The sequence below is a fragment of the Tinamus guttatus genome, unplaced genomic scaffold (assembly GCF_059628265.1).
Source record: "Tinamus guttatus ecotype Peru unplaced genomic scaffold, ASM5962826v1 Tinamus_guttatus_pri_ptg000211l, whole genome shotgun sequence".
Lineage (NCBI taxonomy): Eukaryota > Metazoa > Chordata > Aves > Tinamiformes > Tinamidae > Tinamus > Tinamus guttatus.
The window spans coordinates 8088646-8111389 of record NW_028288745.1 but is presented as its reverse complement, the minus strand read 5'-3'; the positions used below and the strand labels follow the sequence as shown (position 1 = coordinate 8111389).

The 22744-nt window shown below is 40.0% G+C and overlaps 1 protein-coding gene across 1 annotated transcript in view; it reads right to left on the bottom strand.

The window, feature by feature from the left end:
- The window catches only part of DPYD (dihydropyrimidine dehydrogenase), a 211121-nt gene that overhangs the window by 36541 nt on the left and 151836 nt on the right, over positions 1-22744 (bottom strand). Inside the window, exons 12-13 of the mRNA XM_088524477.1 lie at positions 17679-17863; positions 10895-11110 (exon numbers count right to left, since the gene is read on the bottom strand). Coding sequence (XP_088380603.1) covers positions 10895-11110; positions 17679-17863 — 401 coding nt within the window. The remainder of the gene's footprint in view (positions 1-10894; positions 11111-17678; positions 17864-22744) is intronic.

Below are 22744 nucleotides of genomic sequence, written 5' to 3'. Positions count from 1 at the left end.
CATGATAGAAAATGCAGACGAGTTGCAGAGTCTGCTGGCAGCTTCCACACTTGGCTGCAGAAGTGAGCTTTGCTCCCAGGTGTGCTGTCAGAGGCAAAAGCATGGTTTCTCCAAGACATTTCAGGAATAAACCTTAAAAATATTGCAAAGAAAGACGAATTGAAGAGCTCTGTTCTTGCATCTGTCCAGAGGGCTACAAAAACGCATGTATGTAAATCTTAAAAGCAAATTTTCAAAAGAAAAAATTAAGCACACATGCAGCCTTCTTGTACACATCATGAGAACTACTTCATTTGACTCAATTAATTACTCCTGTTTGATTCCAGTAAGAATTACAGAATCTGATCCAGGGGAACTGTAGCCTTTTATCATGCACAAATACGCACAGAGGAGGAAAATCAAGAGTATTACGATAATCTTGCCAGAACTGAAGGTTTTCAGACCTTGTAGATTTGCCTGTTAGTGTTTGGAGTCCTGTGTCTGATGAGTGGCTCTATGAAGGCTCTTAGTGCTCCATGATTCAATTATTTCTGAAGAAAAAACAAGAAGAAAAATTGCAGCGTAGAGGGTGCTACATCAAGGCACTATTAAGCGTGCATACGAAGGTAGAGGTTGCAAGATGACAAAATAAGAATGAATAAAAGTGATTTCACTAATTCAGTGGAACGGAGTATTTCACTCCCTCTTCTTTTGTTGTCTTTGTTTTTGTTTCATTTTGTTTTAATTGCATTTGTTCTAGGAAATAAATGCATTTAGAGTTTAAATAAGATTCAACCATTTCAGCAGAAATGCCAAATCTGGCATTCACTCCATTTCCTTTTTTATTTCAGAAGAGAGCCTGAACTATATATTATACATGCTGCAAACAGAAAAGATGAGGACCCCTGGAATCCAGTATCATTTTGGAGATAGCAAATGGGTATTGGATTACATAGTGCAAGTGAGACTGTAACTTACAGAAATATATATATATACACATATATATATATATATATATATACACACACACACAGACACATATATACAAACACTTCCTCGTGTTTTCTGGCTTTAGTTTATAATACACAAAAAGATTCTTCCTTTAAAATATTCTCTGTATTATGCAAAGACCCAAACCCTGTGTTGTGCCGAGCTCCTGATTCGGCGGCTGTAATTAACTCCAAGGAAGTGCAGGTACACACCAACTTTCCCGCAGTGCAAGCCTAAAACATAGAGAAGTGCTGCTCTGTCATACCTGCACAACCCAGGTTCCTACTAATACTCTGAATCTGCATGAGCTTTGGGTCGGAATCTGGAAACTTTCATTAATCACGTTGCTACACAGAGCCCAAACACATTCAGCCCATAGCACCAGTATGAGCTGTTCATAGTCTGTCACATCTAAGGATGGACATGATGCTTTTTGAGGATTCAAAATACCATATACGATGGCTATAATGGTTGGCAAGTATCTCTATTAGTTGCTAGACTTTTTCAACATGAACAGGCAAACAGAACATCTGGGAAGACGTATCATTTTGTGACTCCAGTAAACAACTCCCAGGTTTAGGATGCACTAGGGGAAGCAATCTCATGCAAGGGGCAAATGGCATGGGTTGCTGAAACGCTTTGCCCAGGAATACTGGTGTTCTGTGATTATTAGCCAAAGCGTTCATGGAGGATGCTATCAAAACTCTAAACCACGAGAGGAGCACAAGCTGCCGTGCTCCCACCATTCCAGGCTGACACGCTGTGTTATTTGCAGCTCCGCGCAGCGCTGGCCAGGCTTCCCACGCGGGCTGCGTGGCGAGGCTGGGGCCAGCCGAGCCCCGGCGCCCTCGTGACGCCCTTGGTGGCACGCCGGTGACAGGGCCGGTGCAGCACGTCCCGCGCTGCTGCCATCGCTGGCAGCGGCGCCGCCGCCGCGGCTGCTCTGCCAGGGCCGGCCAGTTTGCCAATTACACAAGCTGCTTCCCAGACACGAGACAAAAATTCCACAAGACTGCTGTGCGAGCATACCCTAATTAACCATCAGCTTAATTAGACAATTTACTGTGTAATTAGCAGGCAATTAGTCAACACCTCTCAGATCTTATTGACTGCTGTGACAGCCTTCCTTACTCCACACATTCCAATCCGCCGCCATGACCGGGATCGCAGCACCATCCCGCACGGCTGCAGCCCTTGCAAGGGAAGTAAATCATATTGTGTAACGAGGGGAAAAGGGGATCAATAGAGAGCCTGTTCATTTATTGAACTGTCTTCTAGCCAAGTTTTTTTTTTTTTTTTTTTTTTTTTTAAGAAACAGGAGGTCAGTTGCTAACCGAAAACCATCCAGCCACAGTATTAACTTATTTCTTTTCCATTTGTAACATCTTTTAGCAATTCTTTTTTGAAAATTCTTATATGCTACTGAACTAGAACAGAAACTAGGTAAGCAGAAGTGAAGGAAATGTTAATCTGTAAACTTATGTACATAATACAGGTTTATATACGGCAGAGAATAGTGGAAAAAGTACTGATAGGTGGTTTTGAAAGCTATAGATAGCATTGCTATTATGTGCTTCAGAGTCTGCATTGCATCGATGAAGTCAGAGTAAACCTAATTAGCTTTAGAGTATAAAAAGTTAATACTAGATAATAATGCAATGACAGTAGGGCAAGCACAGTAGTAATATGAAGTAATATGAAGTACTCCACAGAAATCTGAAGTTGGATACCCATATAATACATATGAGAATTGCCACATGAATATATATTTAAATATCATCATAGTAAATATTAAAATAATATTAAGATGCATTTCTTTAAAGAAAAAATGAAAACTGCAATTTTTGTGACAACAGGATTTTGGATAATTCTTAAAGTAAAAATTCTGATGTTCATGGGATGGACACACTTGTCTCCTGCTGCAACTAACACGAATAGATTTTTAATACAAGTCTGACACTTTCTGACGGAAGGATGAATTCCTGTACCCAGAACCATAACCTTTGAGCATTATAGTGAAATATTTAGATAGTTAAACACCTCAACAATTAGAAGTGTTACTTCGAATACACTGACATAACATGTTTGTATTAGCAAGACAAATTTTTACATAAGAACGTCTCAGGTTTTCTAAGCATATGGGACTTCATCCTGCTTTTGCAACAATGTCAATCAGGAGTAAACATAATTATATCATGGTGAGATTCAAAAATCAGCTCTTGGTTTTCTCAGCTCCTTGTGTGGGCAAATCAGATGCTAAGCACAGCCCTACCGGTTTCATCCACCAAGTGGGAAGTCTAGAGCTAAGATAACTTAAGCATGTTTTAGGAAAAGCAGGTTGCCTTTGCTCAAAAGCTACGCTGCCATAACCAAAAGCACATGAAAAATGATTTAGTTAAATGCCTGTGAAGTCATTCCTGCATGGAGAGATACGTTGGTGTAGAACTAGTTATTTCAGTTATCTGCAAACTTACTGACACAGCTATACGCCAGTACCTATATGTTTTACATGGATTTTTGAATGCCCAAAGAGTGAGTTTGGAACCACGTTTATGCACCACGTGCCAAGGCTGCCCACGTTCCCAGACCTGCTGCGAAGGCGGCGGCACCGTAGCTACCTGTTTTGCACATGGATTCTGCGTATAAGCCCCAGCAAAGATGTTGCACAGTAAATCGGAGCAACCAAGGCATAAAATGCATTTTTGTCCTTATTCTACTTTAGCACCTTGGTAGACCAACTGAAATCACTGCATTCTGAATTTCCTCAATAAGAGAATGTGGAGATGGGAAAACCAAATACTGGAACTTTCACTGAAACAAATGGAAAGAAAATAAAATCAGCAACCAGACTAAAAAAAATGTGTTAAGAAAAGTCCGAAAAGTCATATAAAGCCACTGTCGCCATTGTCTCAGATTAGCAATTTGTTTTTACATAACTAGGGAGAAGAATATTCCACTACTTCTTCTAACATAGTACTAAATAGTTGCCAATAATGCCAATAAAGGCAGCTATATACAGTCTGTTGTTTTGAAGAAAGCAAAACACTAAAAAGAGCTTGCAACAAAACTGAATTGAGAATAAAACTGAAGTGTGAAAATTCTAAATTTCAGAATTAGACTTGGCACTTTCTAGCTTACACTGAAACTGCCTTTTTAGCTGAACTCCTTTTGACAGAAAATTATCTGAGGTATTGCCAAGATTACTAACAATCTTCCAAGGACATGTGAAACAACTACAGAAAATCACATCTGAGTATTTGACACAAGTATGCTACAAACATGTTTTTCAAGATCCTGTTTATTAAGGATAAAAATTCAGATTAAAGCTAAAATCCACAAATGTTGAGCACTCACTAGAGCCATTCTTAAGAGCTACAGATTCTTAGCAGTCCAAGAAGCACCTGACAAAAGTGTCACAGCTAAGCTTAGCTACACAGAGGTGAATGGAAGGAGGAAGGAAATACAGGAAGCTCCTTGTTGATCCACTGTTTGCAGAAACCAGGTTTCCTGAGTCACTGCGTGACAGATCCCTATTTGCCTTCCGTGAATGAGCTGTCACACTGCACTCCAGACCTATATCTTATTTTATATATATATTTTTATATATATACTTTATATACATATATATGTATATAAAAACAGATTTCCCCAGGAACCAAAGCATCTCACCCCTCACAGCCAACATTGCAGCCATACTTCATGCTGCAGGGAAAGTGGGAGTAGACATTTTTCTCTGAGGTCTAAGGTTTTTCATTAAATAGTAAAAAGCTTTTCATTTCTAAAGCCATAGATACTATAATCAAGATAGAGGTACTTTCTACAGAGAGATGTTAAGCTCTTACTTTACAAAGGCAAATCGTTTTCTCCAGCATTCAAAATACTAATTGGCCAAAATAATCAGGCTTACTTATGGTAAAAAGAGATTATCAAGATGGTCCAAACTACCTCTGTTGTAAATTTGGTGGTGCCAACGAGCTGGCCTGCAACAGTCCAAGACCCATCCTGTCGGTACAGACGTGAGCTCCAGCACGGAGAGCTTGGTCACATGCCGGGACTGCGGCAAAGGCGCCGACTCCGGATGCTCCGGCCCCTCTGCCCTCCGTGTCACACCGTGCACGGGACACGTGTCTTGAGCCCGGCCTCCCTCCACGGCAGAGCAGCGCGGAGCCCCTGGAGCCCCAGCCACTAGGAGCACAGCCAGGAGGAAAATGTGCACAGGCAGCCTGCCCCATGTCCTTAGGGGGCAGCTTTTGGAGCCATTAGAGGCACGGGCATTTGGAGAGAGCCTCCAGGCTTCTTAATTCTCCCTTAGAGATGGGCAAAACCCAAGCGGAGCAGAGACCTTGCCCTGAAGTGCCACGTGGCAGGGAAACGCGCTCCTGGCAAAGCGCAGGGAAACCTTCTTCCTGCCACTTGCTCCAATTCACAGCAGGATTTGTTCCTCTTTGCAGCCAAATAGCAACATTTTCTATACAAAAATACTCAAGGGAAATACAATATTGAATTCATAGGAGATTTTTTTTTTAAATAATCACATGCTACTGCACATCTCTAGAAGAGTTTTTGCCTTTGTTATATTTTGCTAATTTGGGGCATTATGACTAGAGAAAAAAAAAGAAAAGAAAAACAATACAGCTAGTATTTCTTATTAAATTTCTTCCAGAAATACAGAAAAAATCTTGTATGCAAGAAATTACCACGAAAATAAAGAATATAAATAATTAGTTTAACATTTATAAAACAATAAATAATTCAACTTATAGAGCTCCACACGGTAAAGCACCCTGTAAAATACTCATTTTTTCTGTTCAAAAATTGCAGTTAATAAAAGTTGTCTGATGTTATTTAGTAGAAAGGCAAACAGTCTTTTTTATATTTGACATTAACAATCTGATCATTTGTCTCCCCAAAGAAAGCCCATACAGCTTTCACACAGACCACACAATAAAGAATAGTAATATTTCTGTTTACTGAGATATCAGCTGGCATTTCGTTGCACGTCAATGGTCTATCTTTGCTACAGCATACTAGACCTCAATCTGGCATCTACAAATGTCAAGAGTATAAAAAAAATTATAGGATGGAAATCAAAAGCATGTTCTAAATTTCTAAAAAACGTAACAAAGTTCACCTAAACATATTTGCTGCAGAAATCAGTACAATATTCAGCTGTCAATCGAGAGAAACAATGAGGGAGCGATGCTGTCAGCAGGACAGGATAATAACATTTCAAGCAGATGTTCAGGCAGGGCTCTAATTCTTACAGAACTCCCTTGGTAAGCATTTAATTTCTTTATCATATGCAAGCTAGGCAAATTGTACTTCATCAAAACTCTATTGTGAAATATTAATATTTCATATTATAGCAAAACTCCATAGAATAACCTTTGTCATATTAAGAACATCAGAATTTCAAATGTCATGCTTCTGCATTTTAATGCATCTTAAATAGCTTTTTGGCTTGGCACCATAAATTATAACTAGTTTAGTCTAAATTACTATGCTGTAATATCAAACAAAAATACACCTTTTCTAATAGATTCACTTCTATAAAATACTAATGTTATGGAAAACAATGTGTCATTGTACTACGATATTTTACCACCTCCGACTATAAAGTGAGGAGCAGACAGTACCAATGTATACAAACACAACTAGCTGAAGCCTGAATCCATATATTGCAATAACGGGACACAAAAACATCAAATAGCCTGAATCAGCTAACTAATTATCTACCAGCAATGGTTTCCATTAAGAAATGCTTCTGCAAGTATATTGTAACATCTACTGAATTCTATAAATCTAGTAGAAATTTAGTGAATTGTATAAACATATACTATGAATAGAAAGTTTTCCCTACTGTGGTTTAGTTAAAATTTAATCTAGTTTTAATTGCAGCTTTGTTTTTAAAACCATCCATGCAACTTGCTCTCCACACAATGAAAAAAAATGTCAGAAATTAAGAGTGAAGTTAAGCCTGCATTCCTGCTGGTTCTCATAATAAAGGCAACTGTTTCCATATTATTGAAAGCGACAGCATCACAAATCAATGCATGTCACAACAGAATAAAGACGGATGCATCTGATTAATCAGAATTAAATTTTAGAAGCAAAGGCAGCATATAAAAATCAAAGCAAACATTTCTGCCATTCCAGTTATTCCTTACTCTTTCCAAACAGCCTATATAATGTAAGGAAACAATAAATCCTGAGTTCAGCTGGAAAAAAAAAAAAAAACCCCAATGCCTGCTATAAACTTCTCTCTCTGGTGTAGGGTATCGTATAAAGAGAAGAGGGAAGCACTTCATATAACCTCTGACTTATTTTGATATTATGGTTAAGAAAGTGAACTCTTATCTTCTGACTACAGGTTTTATTTCAAGTTTTATGTGCTGCATAGTACTCTGCAATAATAAGTAAATGGTTCAGTATAACAATTATGCTAAAAAACTCCCACTCGTTGTTATCTTGTTTAAATGATAGGTATTTCTCATTCTGCAGGTAGCTTTCTGTTTTTCTAAGAAAGACTTAAAAGAGGTAATGACTGGTATTCATTTACTGTGGAGTTTATAATACTCATCTCCCTGATTTCTGTTCAATATCTCACCAGCAGAATTTAAAAATAATAGTTTGCAGCAGCACAGAATTATCTGAATAAGACAAAATACAATATGAACCAGCAGAGAACTAAACTATTGATCCTGCAGTGAAAGAGGGAAGATGTGGGTGTAGAAGGTGGTGTGTAGAAATGGGCACTTTTGTTCTGTTACCTAGTTTATCTTGTCAAGCGATAGTCTGCTTTAAAAGCAGTTGTGCTCATTTCTGGGACAAATCTACTTGATATTAATTAATGCAGCTGTGCAAACATGCTCAATTTTGTAAATATAATTCTACAAATCACTACCCCCCACAGATACCTACAGACACATACAAGTACAGTAGCTTATAATTAACACTTGTATTATACTCTAATAACTAGTACCTTCTAAAATATTTACAGTGTTATATATTTAAAGGCATAAATGTTCTGAACAAATTTCACCTATTATATTAATTATTTCTATGTCTCAATCATAGCACAGTAGGATGCAAGAACAAACTTTTGCCGGATTCACCTTTTGCTGAATGCAATTATGCAGTGAAGTATACAGGTGTTTGAAAAGCAAGTTAGCAAGCACAAAACATCCAGTTTAGGTAGACAGGCTACCTCTCCACAGGGACATGTGATGCTTTCACGAGGAGACCAAGACAGAGCAATAAATTCTGGCCCAGGTCCTACAACTGCAGAACTGCTACCCAACAGATGCCCTGTACAAGCAAGTGCAGCCTCCCGGAGAGCACAGGAGACCCATGCCTGGCAGTTTAGAAGTTTTCTACACTGGGTAGCTCTCGTTGGATCTCCTTCTTCCGTGCTTTCTCCTCCTTTGCTTCCCGATTGCATTCCATCACGTCAGCACATGGAGATCTACGGTTTGGTTGTCTTCGCTTTTCATTAGCTGCAAGCCACCAGATTCACCCTGCAGTCACATTTACTAAAGGACACTCATGGCCACTAGGATGGCACTGGTATCCCCAGCAGTATATGAATGCAATTGCAAATTCAGTGTTCAGCCCTGGAATATTTATCTTGCTGCCAAGATCTCCATTGTCAGATTATGCTCAGCCTTTAACTATTGCAAACAAGAGTGAAGCCACAGGTCAGGCCTAGCCGTGACAGATAAAATGAAGAAATAACAGGGATGAATGTTGAATCCTGCCTCTGGCACACCTACTGCAGCCCGCTGCAGTGGAGGGGCTTCAGCAACCGCAGAGCTGTTTGGGGCAAGCTCCCTGCTGCTCCTCTCGTGGGACCTGCAGGAAACAGGGCGCAGCTCTGCCTGCTCCCCTGCCCATGCAGCCTTGGCCGAGGACGTCTTTGCTCCTGGCCCTTGCACGCACTCACTGCTCACCAGCGTGGCAGGACTTGGCAGGGCAGCCCAACCACCATCTCCACAGCCCACGAGAGCACCCTGCTCCCTGCTGAGCCCAGCCCAGGATTCCTGGCCACATAATTAGAAGCAGAGAATAAAAACCAAAACACATTATACAAACCTATATTGTTTCAAACTCTCTATTAATTATTTTTATAGAGCTATGCTAACAACAGTCGTTTTATAATACTAAAGCTTCAAACACAAACTGCTGTATCTCACTGAATATTTCTTCCCATTTGGAATATTATTTTACATAGCATTAAAATGTTGCTCCTATAAATTAGAGCAATTATATGTCAGTAGTACCTTGAAGATATGCATTCAAATCATGTCACAAATACTATAGCTCAACACCAGTGGGATGTGCACCACTGAAAAGACGACAATACTAGAAAAAACAGTGCTTGGATGGGACACAGTGCTGCCACAGACAGCAGAACAATTCAAGACTTTAGCGCCTGAAAAATCTGCTGCCTCCTACCAAGTGTTGGAAGAAAAGTTTGCTAAAAACATCTCTGGACTATAATACATCATAAACACTTTTCCAACCTTTTCCTCTTTAGAATGGATACTAGGTGGAACATTTTGCACCTTATTGCAACAAACAAAATACATCTCATAACCACTGAAGAGGCTTGCTTTTACCCATCTCTCACGTGAAAAATCTCCATCCAAATCACACCTGCAGCAGCAAGGCAGCCCGCGCTGCTGCCACTTCAGCAGTGACTCGTGGACAGTCTGCTGCTTAGCAGAACATCCACATCTCCTCCTTCAGCACGTCTGTGTGTACTCCAGAATTCCCACTGAAGCTGTTCCCAAGCTAGAGCCTGCTTAGCTCATGAGATGCACTGTAATCAACATGCAGTCTGGCAAGACTGCAAGCACACCAGCAGTAAAACTGATTAATAAATAAATCTCAGTATTTGCTATGGGATGCCTCCAGTCTAGGTACGGAATAATTGCAACTGACTGTGTGCTTTACACATAAGTCTGTGTTAAACGTACTTCAATGACATTTATGACCTAAATAGTGTTTTTAATAAGTGATTCACTATCCTACTAATTCACTTAAGGAATTTATCTAAGTAGATGTGGTAGATTAACAAATCCACCTTTTGTCTCCTGATAAGGTCTCCATCTATCAGTGTACTCTTGTATTTCTCTCTCTTGGCCAGGAATAACTGAACACAGCCTCTGGGATCCCAGTTCAAAGTTCCTTTCAGCCCATGCCCTGGCTCGTCACTGACTGACATCACATCATCATCCACACCCTTACGCTCACGCCTATGCCCAAAGATTTATTTCTGACGTCCTTTCTCTCCCAACGAAGCCATGCCCCAGCTCAAATACAAATGGTATTTTTACTTTTCTCAAAACTGTCCTCTCGTTCACTGCCAAAGCCTCTTGTTCAGAACCCCATTCTGCCATTTGGCACGCAGTTTCTGTTCCACGAGCCACCCAGTCGCACCTACATTACCACACTGCGACTGCACCTCAGTTTCAATAGCTTATCTTGACAGTCCTTGGCATCTTCCTGAGTTGTCTGACAAACCTCCTTCTTTTGCATTCAGATTCCTCCTAGAAAACATTTTTACTGCAACACTTTTTTAAAAAAATAGCTGGCTAATATTGAACTGTGAAGTAAAAGGGAAGACCTTATACACCTTAATAACGAACAAGCCCCAAAACTGCGTTACTATTTCATCCTACTATTGGAACCTTAAAGATTATTCCATCTACATGCTGCATACCCTTTCCCTGCTGCCCTTTTACTAGCTGGATTCAATAGCAACATTCCCAAAACACTAAGATTTTTCAAACACACAAAGAAATGGCTAAATGCTAAATATGCTTAAAAATATTTCCTTACCTTATCCAAGGAGAACATGCAGATTTTTCAAATACACAAAAGAATTGCTAAATACTAAATATGCCTTAAAATATTTCCTTACCTTATCCAGGGCAAATGTTTTAGTGACAGCAAAGCCCCATCCAGCTTCAAAAGCTCTTCGAATCATTGAAGAACTAGTAGTAGGAGTTGCACTAGCAAGACCAAAAGGATTTGAAAACTTCAATCCGGCCATTTCTACGCTGATGTCTACCAAATCAATAGGTGTATAGAAGAGTGGTAGTTCTGGAGTGGATGAAACAGCAGCACCATATAAAGACTGTAAAAAAAAAAATTTTGCTTATTAATTTGTATATAATTTACTATTAGTCCTGATAAGGGAATCATTTGTATATAACAACACAAAGGTTCAAGTAGATTGTAACTCTTCGAAACAGTAAAATATGCTGAACACTCATATATTGAACAGCTGTCCAGTTGTGCTCAAATATGGTGGAAATAGCTAATAATAACAAAACAGCTATTTCATAGTGTGTATCAGTAGCCTAGTTCCGTTCAAAGGTTTTCACAACTATTCTGAAGAGCCAGTTCTGTCCCCCAGAGCCACCTCTCTGCAGAAGTAGAGAAGTAGAAAACACAGGATGGACAGAGACCTGTGTCCAAGCAGCCAGAGGTGTAGGGATTGCAGAAAATGATAGAAACGGCCATGTGAAAGATCACTCAACAAACTGACACCCTTAACTCAGATAGCCTTAACAGAGGCTTTGAGGCCTCTGCACTTTTTTCTCCTCTTAAAAAAAAAAAAAGTAGCCTATACAATAGGATACTTATCAATAAATGCACAATTCTTATTCAATATGAATATTTTAAAGATGACAAAATTAGACTCTGGTTTGGGATCAAAGAATAACATACACTTTATGACGGGAAACACCAAAGTCTTGTTTGCTTTCTAATTTAATGTCAGTATCTCAGCCTTTTCTGTTGGAAGTCAGAGAGAAATTCTTTCACTGTAAATGTTGCATCTAATATTGTAAAAAATGTACAAAAAGAATCCTTTGGCATGTATGGATACTGAACAACATCCTAATTGGGTTGCCAATAGGTAGAATTAAAATATTTGTTCACTTTAGAGCATAAAATCACACCACTTCCTTCCAGTTTTAAAAAAATTTCTTCAGCCACACAGAAAGAAGCACTACTGCATGTGTAGGGAAGATGTTCCACAGCAGAGAAAAAATTCAGTCACTTCCATTGCCATCTTCTGGTTTTAAGAATGTATTTACTCCATTTTATCTTGGAAAACGAATGACTGTGGAGGGGATGAGGATGTTTTTGTTGCTGTTTTTAATGCCTTTTGATTACCAGACTGGTTTAGAATGCAAGAGTTCACTTGCTTTTCCCTGGGCAGGCCTGCATGGGTTCACTTCTCAGCTCAAGGCCTCAGCTCTCTGGTTCCTTGCACAGAGAGGATATGTTTTGGAACCAACTTCTCTGATACTGTGAAAGGCCTGAAAGCAGTTGAATGACGCTAGCCTAAGTTTTGATAATTTTTTTACATGCTAATAATTGAATACACACAAGAACAACAATCTACCCATGCCAAAACCCCTTTGTGTTTGCCACCACCCCGCAAGGCGTCTCCAGCGCCTCACTCCACGTTGCCTGCCCACCCGAGCCTAGACCCAGGGAGGCCGATCTTGAAGACTTGCTAAGGATGGAGGTGGTAGGGAAAGGAGAAAAAAATCAGAGATTTCCAGAGAATAAACCAAGTCTTTATAAACAAACTGAAGATGCACCTGAGGGTTCAATAGCCAGTGGTTGTATTTCCTCGCAGATTTATCTTTCTCCTTTATATCGCTTCCCTATTTGCTCTATCTATTTTTTGCTAGTTTATCCTTTCAGCACAATGCTTATAAGGGAAATAAATTTACTAAGCCCTGATGTGTTGTTTTCTACAGAGCAAAGCTCTTTCAACAAACTCAAATGTTTGATAGGTTCCTAAAAGCAAAATAATCTTTATAATGAAGGATTTTTCTGACATTGCACAAACAAACAGGGAAAGAAAGCCTGCAGGCAAGAGTTTATTTATAATAACTCTTCTCTTGATTTTTAAAAACAGAAAACAAGAAGTATGGCCCATTCCTCCTCTGCTTTGGTGCCAACCAGCTGAGCTAGCAGCATTGCAAGTGACATCCAGTCACCACCGTTCTCTGGGCACTGCAGGGGGTGAGAACCCCCAGCCTTGCGCTACCCAGGACGCTCCTACAGCAAAAGCTGCTTCTGGCACAGGCCTGAGACAGGAACTGAGCTTGAAACTCGATGCAATTTGTGACTTTCATTTTCTTTAGGTAAAACATTTGACCACAACAATATGGTCCAACTTTGTTTTGATGCCTTTAACAGACATAGGACTATAAAAGTGAGCAGTTTTATTACTATTATTTTTCCTTGCAGAAACCTATAGAGACCCATGTTTTCCTAGGCACAGTAGAAATCTAATAGGAGACAATTTAATAGTTCACAGTGGCAAGACCACTCTCCAGTTAGCGGTTTGGCCTCTAAGCTGTCTGTCTCACAGCACCGTTGTGGAGATGTTCTAACTTCCTTCTTGGTTATCCAACCAAGAACAGGAACAGGACTGTTGCCTTCTCAGCAGTAAACAACTAAAATTCCAGGTTTCCTAAATTGCATTCAGGCCACCTTGAAAATGGTGTTTTATTACCGGTCTCCATGCTAGTGTCTCATGTTGCTCATGCTAAACAAAGGGCATTCAATTTTTCCTTCAGTTATCCTGAAAAGAATCAGACAACCATAACTAACAGCTTCAAAGACAAGCTTCCTGGGAACCACCCATCTCTGCTACTGATTATAAAATAATGTACATTAATGCACATCAGGAAGAATACAGAAAAACGGTCAGCCTTTATAAAATAATCAGCAATCATACTCTTAAGATACAAACTGCATGTACTGAAAGCATAAATTAAAGAAAAAAACAATAAACCATACAAAAATGTTTCAAAGTCATGCAGTGATGTTCACAGAAGTCATACTGCATGACATCTTAGTGAAGTGCTCTGTCATTTGAGGATCCAGCCCTATATTCTTTAAGGTCATCATGTACAGTTAAGTCGAGAAGAAATGCTGGAGAGATCACAGTAACAAAACAAGTCAGAAGTCTTACTGTAACCAAGAGAGAAAAGTGCCTTCCTAAGAGGGACTGTGAGAGAAGACATCAGCAGCCTGGCTGCCAGAGAACAGAGACACATTCCACAGGTGCGAATATTGCAAGGGCAGGAATGAAGCTTTGAGGTTTGCTCAGCTGTCCACAAAGAAAAAAGGAAGATTGGTGATGTGAGAGCTGTCTTTGCTCTCAAAGGCAGGCATGGGAAATTAGATGTTAGTGCTGTAGTAATTGTGAGTTATCCTGAATACCACAATCCATTATTAAATCCCATTCACTGATCAAAGAAATGGCTTCCCATACTTGATGGGTGGTGAGGCACAACACAGAAGAGTAGCCTATATTCTTCTGCCCAATATCATAACATCAATGTTGGACAAAGATGACGGCCACTACAATCCTCAAGCTAAATAAATGATGAAGATTAGTTTAAAGAAATCCTCACAGTTTTATGGAATGATAAAAAAAAAAAGATTGAATCCTGAAACACTCTCTGAATAGCAGACAGCTGCACAAATTGGTTTGATTCTGCTTGAACCTCTATATCCTTGCAAAGAACTGTTCCAGGAGGACTGATTGTGCTTGGAAATAAGTTCTACTAGTCTGTCCTTGGTTAAGCTTTGACTGGTCGAGTTTATAGAAATTAACCTGACACTCAGCTGCAGGCAACAATATCTGAGATGAACCCATGCTTCGCAGAGCAGGAGGAAAATGTTAAGAGTTAGGAGATATTTAGGCAACTAATGATGGAAATTTTCCAAAGTAAGAGCAGCCAAGAAGCTTCTGAAAATAATTGCCATTTTTGAACATAAGGCATTTCTGCTGGAGAGTCCTTGAGTTTGGATCTCATGCTTTGCTTGACCACATGCCAGAACTTGAAATGACTGGAGTTCCAGGGCACATATCAAACCCATCTGTTTGCTTAGCTTTTTGTCTGGAGCAGGTTGAAATACGAGAAGCAAGTAGCTGGGATAGTGATTTTGAATTTTAGTTTTTGACACGGTCTTGGGCTGGTTGAGAAATATTATGGACTGATTTTATTGTGCGAAGACTGACCACATTATTTATAGCTAGCAATGCTAAGGCAGCTAGTGATTTTAGAAATGGGTACCTGTTTCTATAGATAAAACAGAATCCTAGAATGCTTAAGGTTAGAAGGGAGCTCTAGAGATCATCTAGTCCAACTCCCCTGTACACGCAGGGTCACCTAGAGCACATGGCACAGGACTGCATCCAAGCAGGTTTTGAAGATCTCCAGAGACGGAGACTCCACAACTTCTCTGGGCAGCCTGTTCCAGCGCTCTGTCACCCTCACGGTCAAGAAATTTTTCCTTAAGTTCCTGTGGAACTTTTGATGCTTCAGTTTGTGGCCTTTACCTCTAGTTCTGTCAGTGGCCACCAGTGAAAAGAGGCCAGCACCATCCTCCTCACTGCCTCCCTTGAGGTACTGACAGGCACTGCTCAGGTCCCCTCTCAGCCTTCTCTTCTCCAGCTGAACAGGCCCAGCTCCCTCAGCCTCTCCTCATAGGGCAGATGTTCCAGGCCCCTGATCATCCTTGTGGCCCTGCGCTGGACTCTCTCCAGCAGCTCCACATCCCTCTTGTACTGTGAGGCCCAGAACTGGACATAATACTCCAGATGCGGCCTCACCAGGGCTGAGTAGAGGGGCAGGATCACCTGCTCCTCTATCACTGCCCCTCTACTCAGCCCTGGTGAGGCCGCATCTGGAGTATTGTATCCAGTTCTGGGCTCCACAGTGCTTGGATGGAATCGGCATACTTAACTACATCTAACACGTATTTGATTCAAACTCTCAGATAGCAATAAGCTTGTCTTGGAATTGTGCAGTAGAGAAAAAAGTGCACGAGTTTTTTTTCATTTGCTAATCAAAGCTTTCCCTATACAAGTCTGTGGAATGAACACACATACACATGCACACGGGGCAGCCATCCCCAAATACGCTGCACTACATATATCATAGTAAAGTGCTCTTTCTCTTAAGTCACAACTTTAAAAATCAAACTTTCATGTGGTCACAAAAATCTCTACTGGATCCAAACGCTGGTAAATTGCCAAATTACAGTGCTCTCCACCACAGCAACCAGATTTTACAAGGGCTGCACATCCAAATAAATGCCCCTTGGCTACCCATTCATCTAACAGCTGGAAAGGTGACACTTGACATTTGGAAACTTTCCTGCAAAGATTGCTGTAAGGCTTTCCCATTAGCTTCCTGGTGAGACTGTAAGGTCGAATAAGCTGCCTTGAAACCTGCAAAGGGTAACGGATATACTTGAGTATCAAGCCTCCTTGATTTAAAATTCTAATTCTCAAGCCATGACTATTCAGATTTCTTCCAAAGTATTCAATACATTCCAAAGGCGGGGGGGAGAGAAGCCACCTTTGAGGAGGAAGCAACATTATAAAGGAGGTTTTATAAAAGTGATTTATATGTTTTAGAGATTGAAGAGGAAGGAGGCAAAAAGGAGGAGACGCCCCTTCTCTCCCCATCAGAGTCAGCAGCTTCACTGTGCACTGCGAAATTAAGAAAGCAGGTCAGGGATTAAAGATGTTTCACACTCAGCATTTTTATAGGGTCTAAGAAGGCAGGACACAAACAGTGCTTTAAAATAAGTGAGAAAAATATGCACGGATACTAACAACAAGCTTTCAGTTGAAGTATTTTTAGGACATGAAATCAGACCTCAACAGCATGAAACTGCACAAACATGCAATCAGAGAGGTTTTGAGCAGATGGATGGGGGAGAAAGACATTGAGCTGTTACAGTCCCAACTTCAGTTGTTCAAATCTCTTTCAGTGGAAGAATGAATCATGTATCACGTCTCTAAAAAGTTCCTTGCACTACAAACACATTCTTTATCAGCTGGTTCTCCACACACCGCCCTGTGTCTCTGGCAGTTTTGCTGCTTCTCCTCTATGTTTACTCTGTGCTCGTTCTCATACTACAAAAGTTAGGGCAAGCAGAGGTGGCAGCTCAGTCAGCCAGGTGCCAGGGGACAAAACGGGAAAACACAGGTGCCAGATTGTTCCAGTCTGCATCCCTTAAATGGATATTTCTCAGGTAAACACTTCCTGTGTCCATACACTGCTTTTTTTTTTTTTTTTTTTTTTTGGCTTGGCTTAAGTGCAGCTCATCAGCTTCATCAGAGAACCTTGAGTTTTGATGTAACAGTTGTAAGCGTTCTATAATGCATGCTTGCATTAAATAGACTAACATGCTAATAAATGACTTTTTGTAAGAACCCTGGTAGTACTTAATTTTACTCTATACATTATTGAGAGATTTTAATATTAAAAAATATGAATATAAAAAGTAACAAGCTGTTCCCTCCCTCGTCCCAACTATCCACTTAGGATTTCTACTGGCACCACATTGTACAGGACCGTTGCTACCCTTGACTGGAACTCAGAGTTGGGGGCCAGAATATATTGTTGAGATTTAAACAAGGCTAAGATAACAGAAGCTGGGCTTAGCTATCTGACATCACGAGTGCATTTCTATGCACAGAATTTTAGTTTTTCAGTTGAATGAAACTGTAAAATACAAATTACCAGATAATCTAGATATTAGCTGCTCAAAACATGTACACTTTATGTAAAAACCAATAACATTTATTTTAATAATCATGAAAAAAGTATCTTAAAATACATAAACTGGAAAGAGGAAAATAAAATCACCTGTATGTATCTGTGCATGTACCAGGAAGCTTGTTTTCCATCGTTTACTGATTCCACTGTAGTGTTAGCAAGGCCACCAATGTCCCCCCCTGCAAACACCCAGGGCTCACTTGTTTGCATCGTTTCTGGATGGACTTCAGGGAGACCCCATCTATTAAACTTGACAGGCATCAGGGCTTCTTTGACTGTAATTAAAGTGAAAGAAAAAAAAATTAATACAATATAGAAAAAACTATTTCTAAAATCTGTCAGATATACACTGATTAACAATTAGAAAGCAGTTCCAGTCATTTCACTTAAACGTGAATTTACAGAAGAAATTAAAAATTCTTTTAGAGACACGTTAGAGCTAATAAAGGTATGTAAAGACTAACAGGACTCAAAGAACATCTATTACATGAAATGGCTTTTCAGCAATAGCAGAGAGGTAACCAATTCATATGTGTCTGCAAACCCAGGCTTGTGTACAAAATAAATGTACCCAAATGTCACAAGAAGTGTCTGTGTTGGCACAGGCACAAGAAATAACTGTTTTTAATGATCTTTTGGTCACTCTCTGAGAACAAACTGCATATCCCAGAAACTGGAAATCACAAAGTCATTTTCCGTGGGACTGTTCATTGGCCAGGGGAGAAGCCCAGTTAATGGTGAACAATTCTGAAAAGCCTCTTACTGAGCAGTACAAACAGGGAAACAATAATTTCTTTCCACCCACAGCTTTGCACTGCACTTACAATATCAAAGGGCTTTTCTCAAGTAAGCTATCATGAACTCTTGTGATTCTTAATACACAGCATACTTCTGAAGTTAAAAGCAGAAAAGGAATATTTCTGTCACAATTTCTTGAAATTCATTTAGATCACTAGATTTACTTCCTGCACCTATTAACCCCCACAACAAAAATTATACTTTGCTACTTTCTGACATGGAATTATTAAAGCTGATTGAAATTTTTCAGATGTAACATAACCCCACCGGGAGATGTTATGCTAACACAATTTTGACTTCAACAAAGTAGGCTGGTTTTAACGAAAAGTAATTCTGAAAAAGATTCCTGTCAGTCAAAAACATTCTGTTTAATATTTAAACTCTGAATGTCCTGAAGGCTCACTTTGAGACTTGTTGCCTATACTAATATATATACGTACATAACAATAAAATATATATATGTAAAAATATAGTATATACTATATTATAATATATAAGCACAGAAAGAGCCGATAATCAAAATGAAATGCTTGCATGAACACAGCCTCTTTTCTACTTCACTGAAGTTTCTAAATTCTTGTAAAACATTCCTTAACAGATCTTCACTTTTTCATACTAGAAAACAACACATATAAGCACTATGTACATGAACTAAAACTGTCTTCACAAAGAATGTAGTTTTTTTTTTTTAAAAAAAAAAATGGCATAGAAATAAATAGGAATAAATACAAATAAATTGCTCAGGAAAAAAAGTATTTTTACTGTTATGCTAATATGACTTTTATCATGCAAAATTTTGCTCTGTTTACTTTTTAACTTTAACATTACCTTTATAGTCACGACATTTTATACCGCTTGACAATAAGATTTTTTTTTAAAAAAAGCAAATCTTCATGCAATGCATCAAAATGAGTTTCTGGTGGTTTATTATTATTATTTACTTATTTGTTATTAATATAGCTTTTACTACACAGGATCAGAAGATTCCACAATACAATGCAGCTTACTACTGCAGTGTCCCCCGGGGACATACCACTAGCAGATGCAGATTGCCAAGGTCAATTAAACTGATGTAGTTGTGCTGTCACATATGTAAAAGAGCAACCTGCTAGCCCAAGACAAGGATACATCTCCCACACCAGCACGAGGGCAAACTCCCAGTATTGCCCCAGCGCATGCTCAAGCATAGAGCGAGCTTCAAATACTTTTCGTGCATATCATTACAATGATTTTTTTTTTTCCCAGGCTCTGTATTTCCCTTCATCTTCAAATCAAACATTACAAGGGTATTTCAAAGTGGAGAAATCCACTGGCTGGGAAGAATCAGCATCAAAACAATAAATGGGAAGAAAGGCAGACACTGGCACCTGCTTGTCCTACTTGTGCTCCCAGTCGCACTGTGGGCATACAAATAAACCCAGCACTCAAGTGGAAAGGGGTTTTTGCAACTGGCACAGAATCCAGAATAGCAGAAGATGGTATAGACCTAGAATCCAAATCAACAGTGCTCCTAAAATTCACAGACACAGCAGCAGCTGAACTAGAAGTTAGTATTTTAAAACTCTAAGTTAGGTATCAATGTTTAGAAAAGATATAATGAAAACTAACACCAGGAATATTCTGTTTTTACCACCAGAAATACTTCATCTGATTTCGAGACCTACTTGCATAATGTCCTGAACTCAGCACACACTTTTGGCTTAACCTGGCAATATTAATATCTGCCTAGTAATAGAATTGAAAACTGAAGAACTGGTTTCCCTTAAAAATACTTAAATTACTGAAAGATCACACTGAACAACTTTTAGATTGAAACATTTTTAAATGTAGAAAATGAGGGTTAAAAAGTGCTGATACTGGTTGATAGTAGCTTTACTATGAACATTCCAGTAATATTTATAAATCAATACATTAAGTATCTCTTTGTATCTCAGATGGTCTGCACTTCAAGAAGGCTTTTGATCATCTTATATTTGGCATATATAGGATAACTTCTCACATGCAGTGGTACCATCTCAGCAAGTGGTCCAGACAGTTCTCACAAGCTAAATATATACAGGCTTGTAAAGACATGTTTGCAAACCCCCTGAGGACAACTCAGTGCTGCAGGATTTGGCACTGGCAATTTAATAGATGACTTTTGTTTCTCTGAGATAGCACTGAACCAAAGAATTGTGTTAGAGAGAGACTACAGATGTAGTTTTTCAAACAAAATGATGTAAAACTGTAATTTTTTACTACTTAATTTGGAAACAGAAGATACTACCTCTTGTATCCTGCACCTACTACACTCCTCAAAATTATCTTAGAATTATTTTGTGCTAAAATAGCTGCCCGTCCATAATTCTACCCAAAGGTTTCTGAGTGCAAAGAGCACCCAACATTCTCCACTTGAAACCTCTCCCCAGGGATTTGGAACTTGTTTCCTCCATCTCTGTTTTGACAATCGGAAAGAACATTTCCCCTGAGGCAAGGCTGACCATGGCATCCAGAGGCTGTTTTCTCCTGTCTTTATTACAACCTCCAAGGTTTAGACAAGAAGCAATGACAGCATGATTTCAAAGTAGCTTCTATATGAATTGCTAAAGTCCTCACAATCTGATCTGGTACCCAGTGCAGCAGAGAGGTACCTCTTTCCAGACTGCCTGTAGGCAGAGGGAAAGAACAAGGGTCTATATGAAGCTGAGCATCTTTTCTGTCCCTTCAAGGGTGAGAGATTCTCAGAGTCAAATCTGAGCCCCAAGGAGATGACCCTGAATATCAGTTCCCTGAACTGCAGCCATTTGACACTCAACAATATGGAAATTGATCTGTGTTTTTATTAGTCTATGATTTGGTATAAGGCTAAGAAAAACAAAACAAAAAAGGCCCTTTCAATCTCTGCACTCTCACATACTTTAGAGTTTAAAACTAATACAACTTTTCTCTTGAAAATTCAAAGTACAACCCTGTGGCTATGCTGCATTCTCCTCCCATATCCTGATATTATGTATAATTTGAAATAATCTTTTTGGATGAAAGACAACATACAATTGAATTATTCTAATGCTATCAAGTGATGCTAACACAAAAAAAAAAAAAAAAAAAAAGAAAACTGACAGTACTGAATATATATTCCACATTTGCCATCTTCTCAGAGCAAATAAACACAAATGGAAATGCAGCAGCAAATTACAGCACTTGCAAAAACAATATTAAAATATAAGTGAATACAGAAAAAATATTTTAATTAACAAAACAAATCAAATGGAAAAGATTCCTCAAATAAAGCTTTAATAGTGAGTGTGTGTGTTTGACTGCCATGACTAATTATGTATCCATGTAATGTGTGTTCAATTTGGGCTTATTTAAATAGCAGAAATGCTCATTAACTGCAGTATATCTGTGAAGCTTCAATAAACAGTTTAATGGTTTTTATGTTTAACCAATTTCATAAGTTCCTGTAATTTTGGCTTTAGTAGCTCATTAATGTTATTTTTGATATCCATCTTAGAGACTTTCTTACAGTGAATAGCATTACTTCAAGAAAAAGAGGAGAAAACCCCCACACTGCACTGTACGTTCCCTAAACACTGATGCAAAGCTCTGGCTTCCGCGTGCCCCGACGGCCTGGCTGCCGCCGCCGCCCGGCCCAAAGGCCCTGCAGGGGAAGGTGGGCGCCATCTTGGTCTCCTAGGCTCTGCCCTGCTCCTGCACAGACCCCGGCACCAAAGCGGCTCCAAGGAGAGAGAAGAGGCTCCAGCCCAGAGAGTGGCAGAGGCTCCTGTCCACAGCGGCCTCCAGCCCATGGGCTGCTTGCCAGGTCCGGCCCGTCCCGCACGTGCTGGTACCACAGAGGTGGCCTTTCTGCTCTGCCTTTCTGCTCTGAACTAAAATGGCTCTGCAGCTTCCGAGGGAGCCACACCAGGCTTGGGAGCCTGGCAATCGTTGCGGCGTGCGGAGCTGCTGCACTCCAACTCATTCAGTAAAGCTATTTTTGGTGGAAAGTCGTACTCTGAGTGACTCAGCAGGAAAACTCCTACCCAATTGCGTAGGAATCTGCTGAATCCATACAACCTGTCCTTATGTGGCAGTGCGGAGCAGCGCGAGGGCTAACGCCCTCCGGAGCGAGGGGCTGTGCCAGCAGGGAGAGCCCCGGCGGTCCCAGCCAGGGCCTTGGCCGGCCCTGCTTTCCCCTCCACATGGCTGGAGGCTCCAGCGATGCGAGGCCAGAGCAACCCGGCTGCCCAGCAAGGGTGGGCAAAGCAGCTCCATGCTCCGGGAGCCTCCTCGGCCCCCGAAACGCTGCGCAGGCGGCAGCCCCATGAAAGTTCAAGGGCGCTGTGCAGACGTTATGATCAATTCCCAAAATGTGAAAT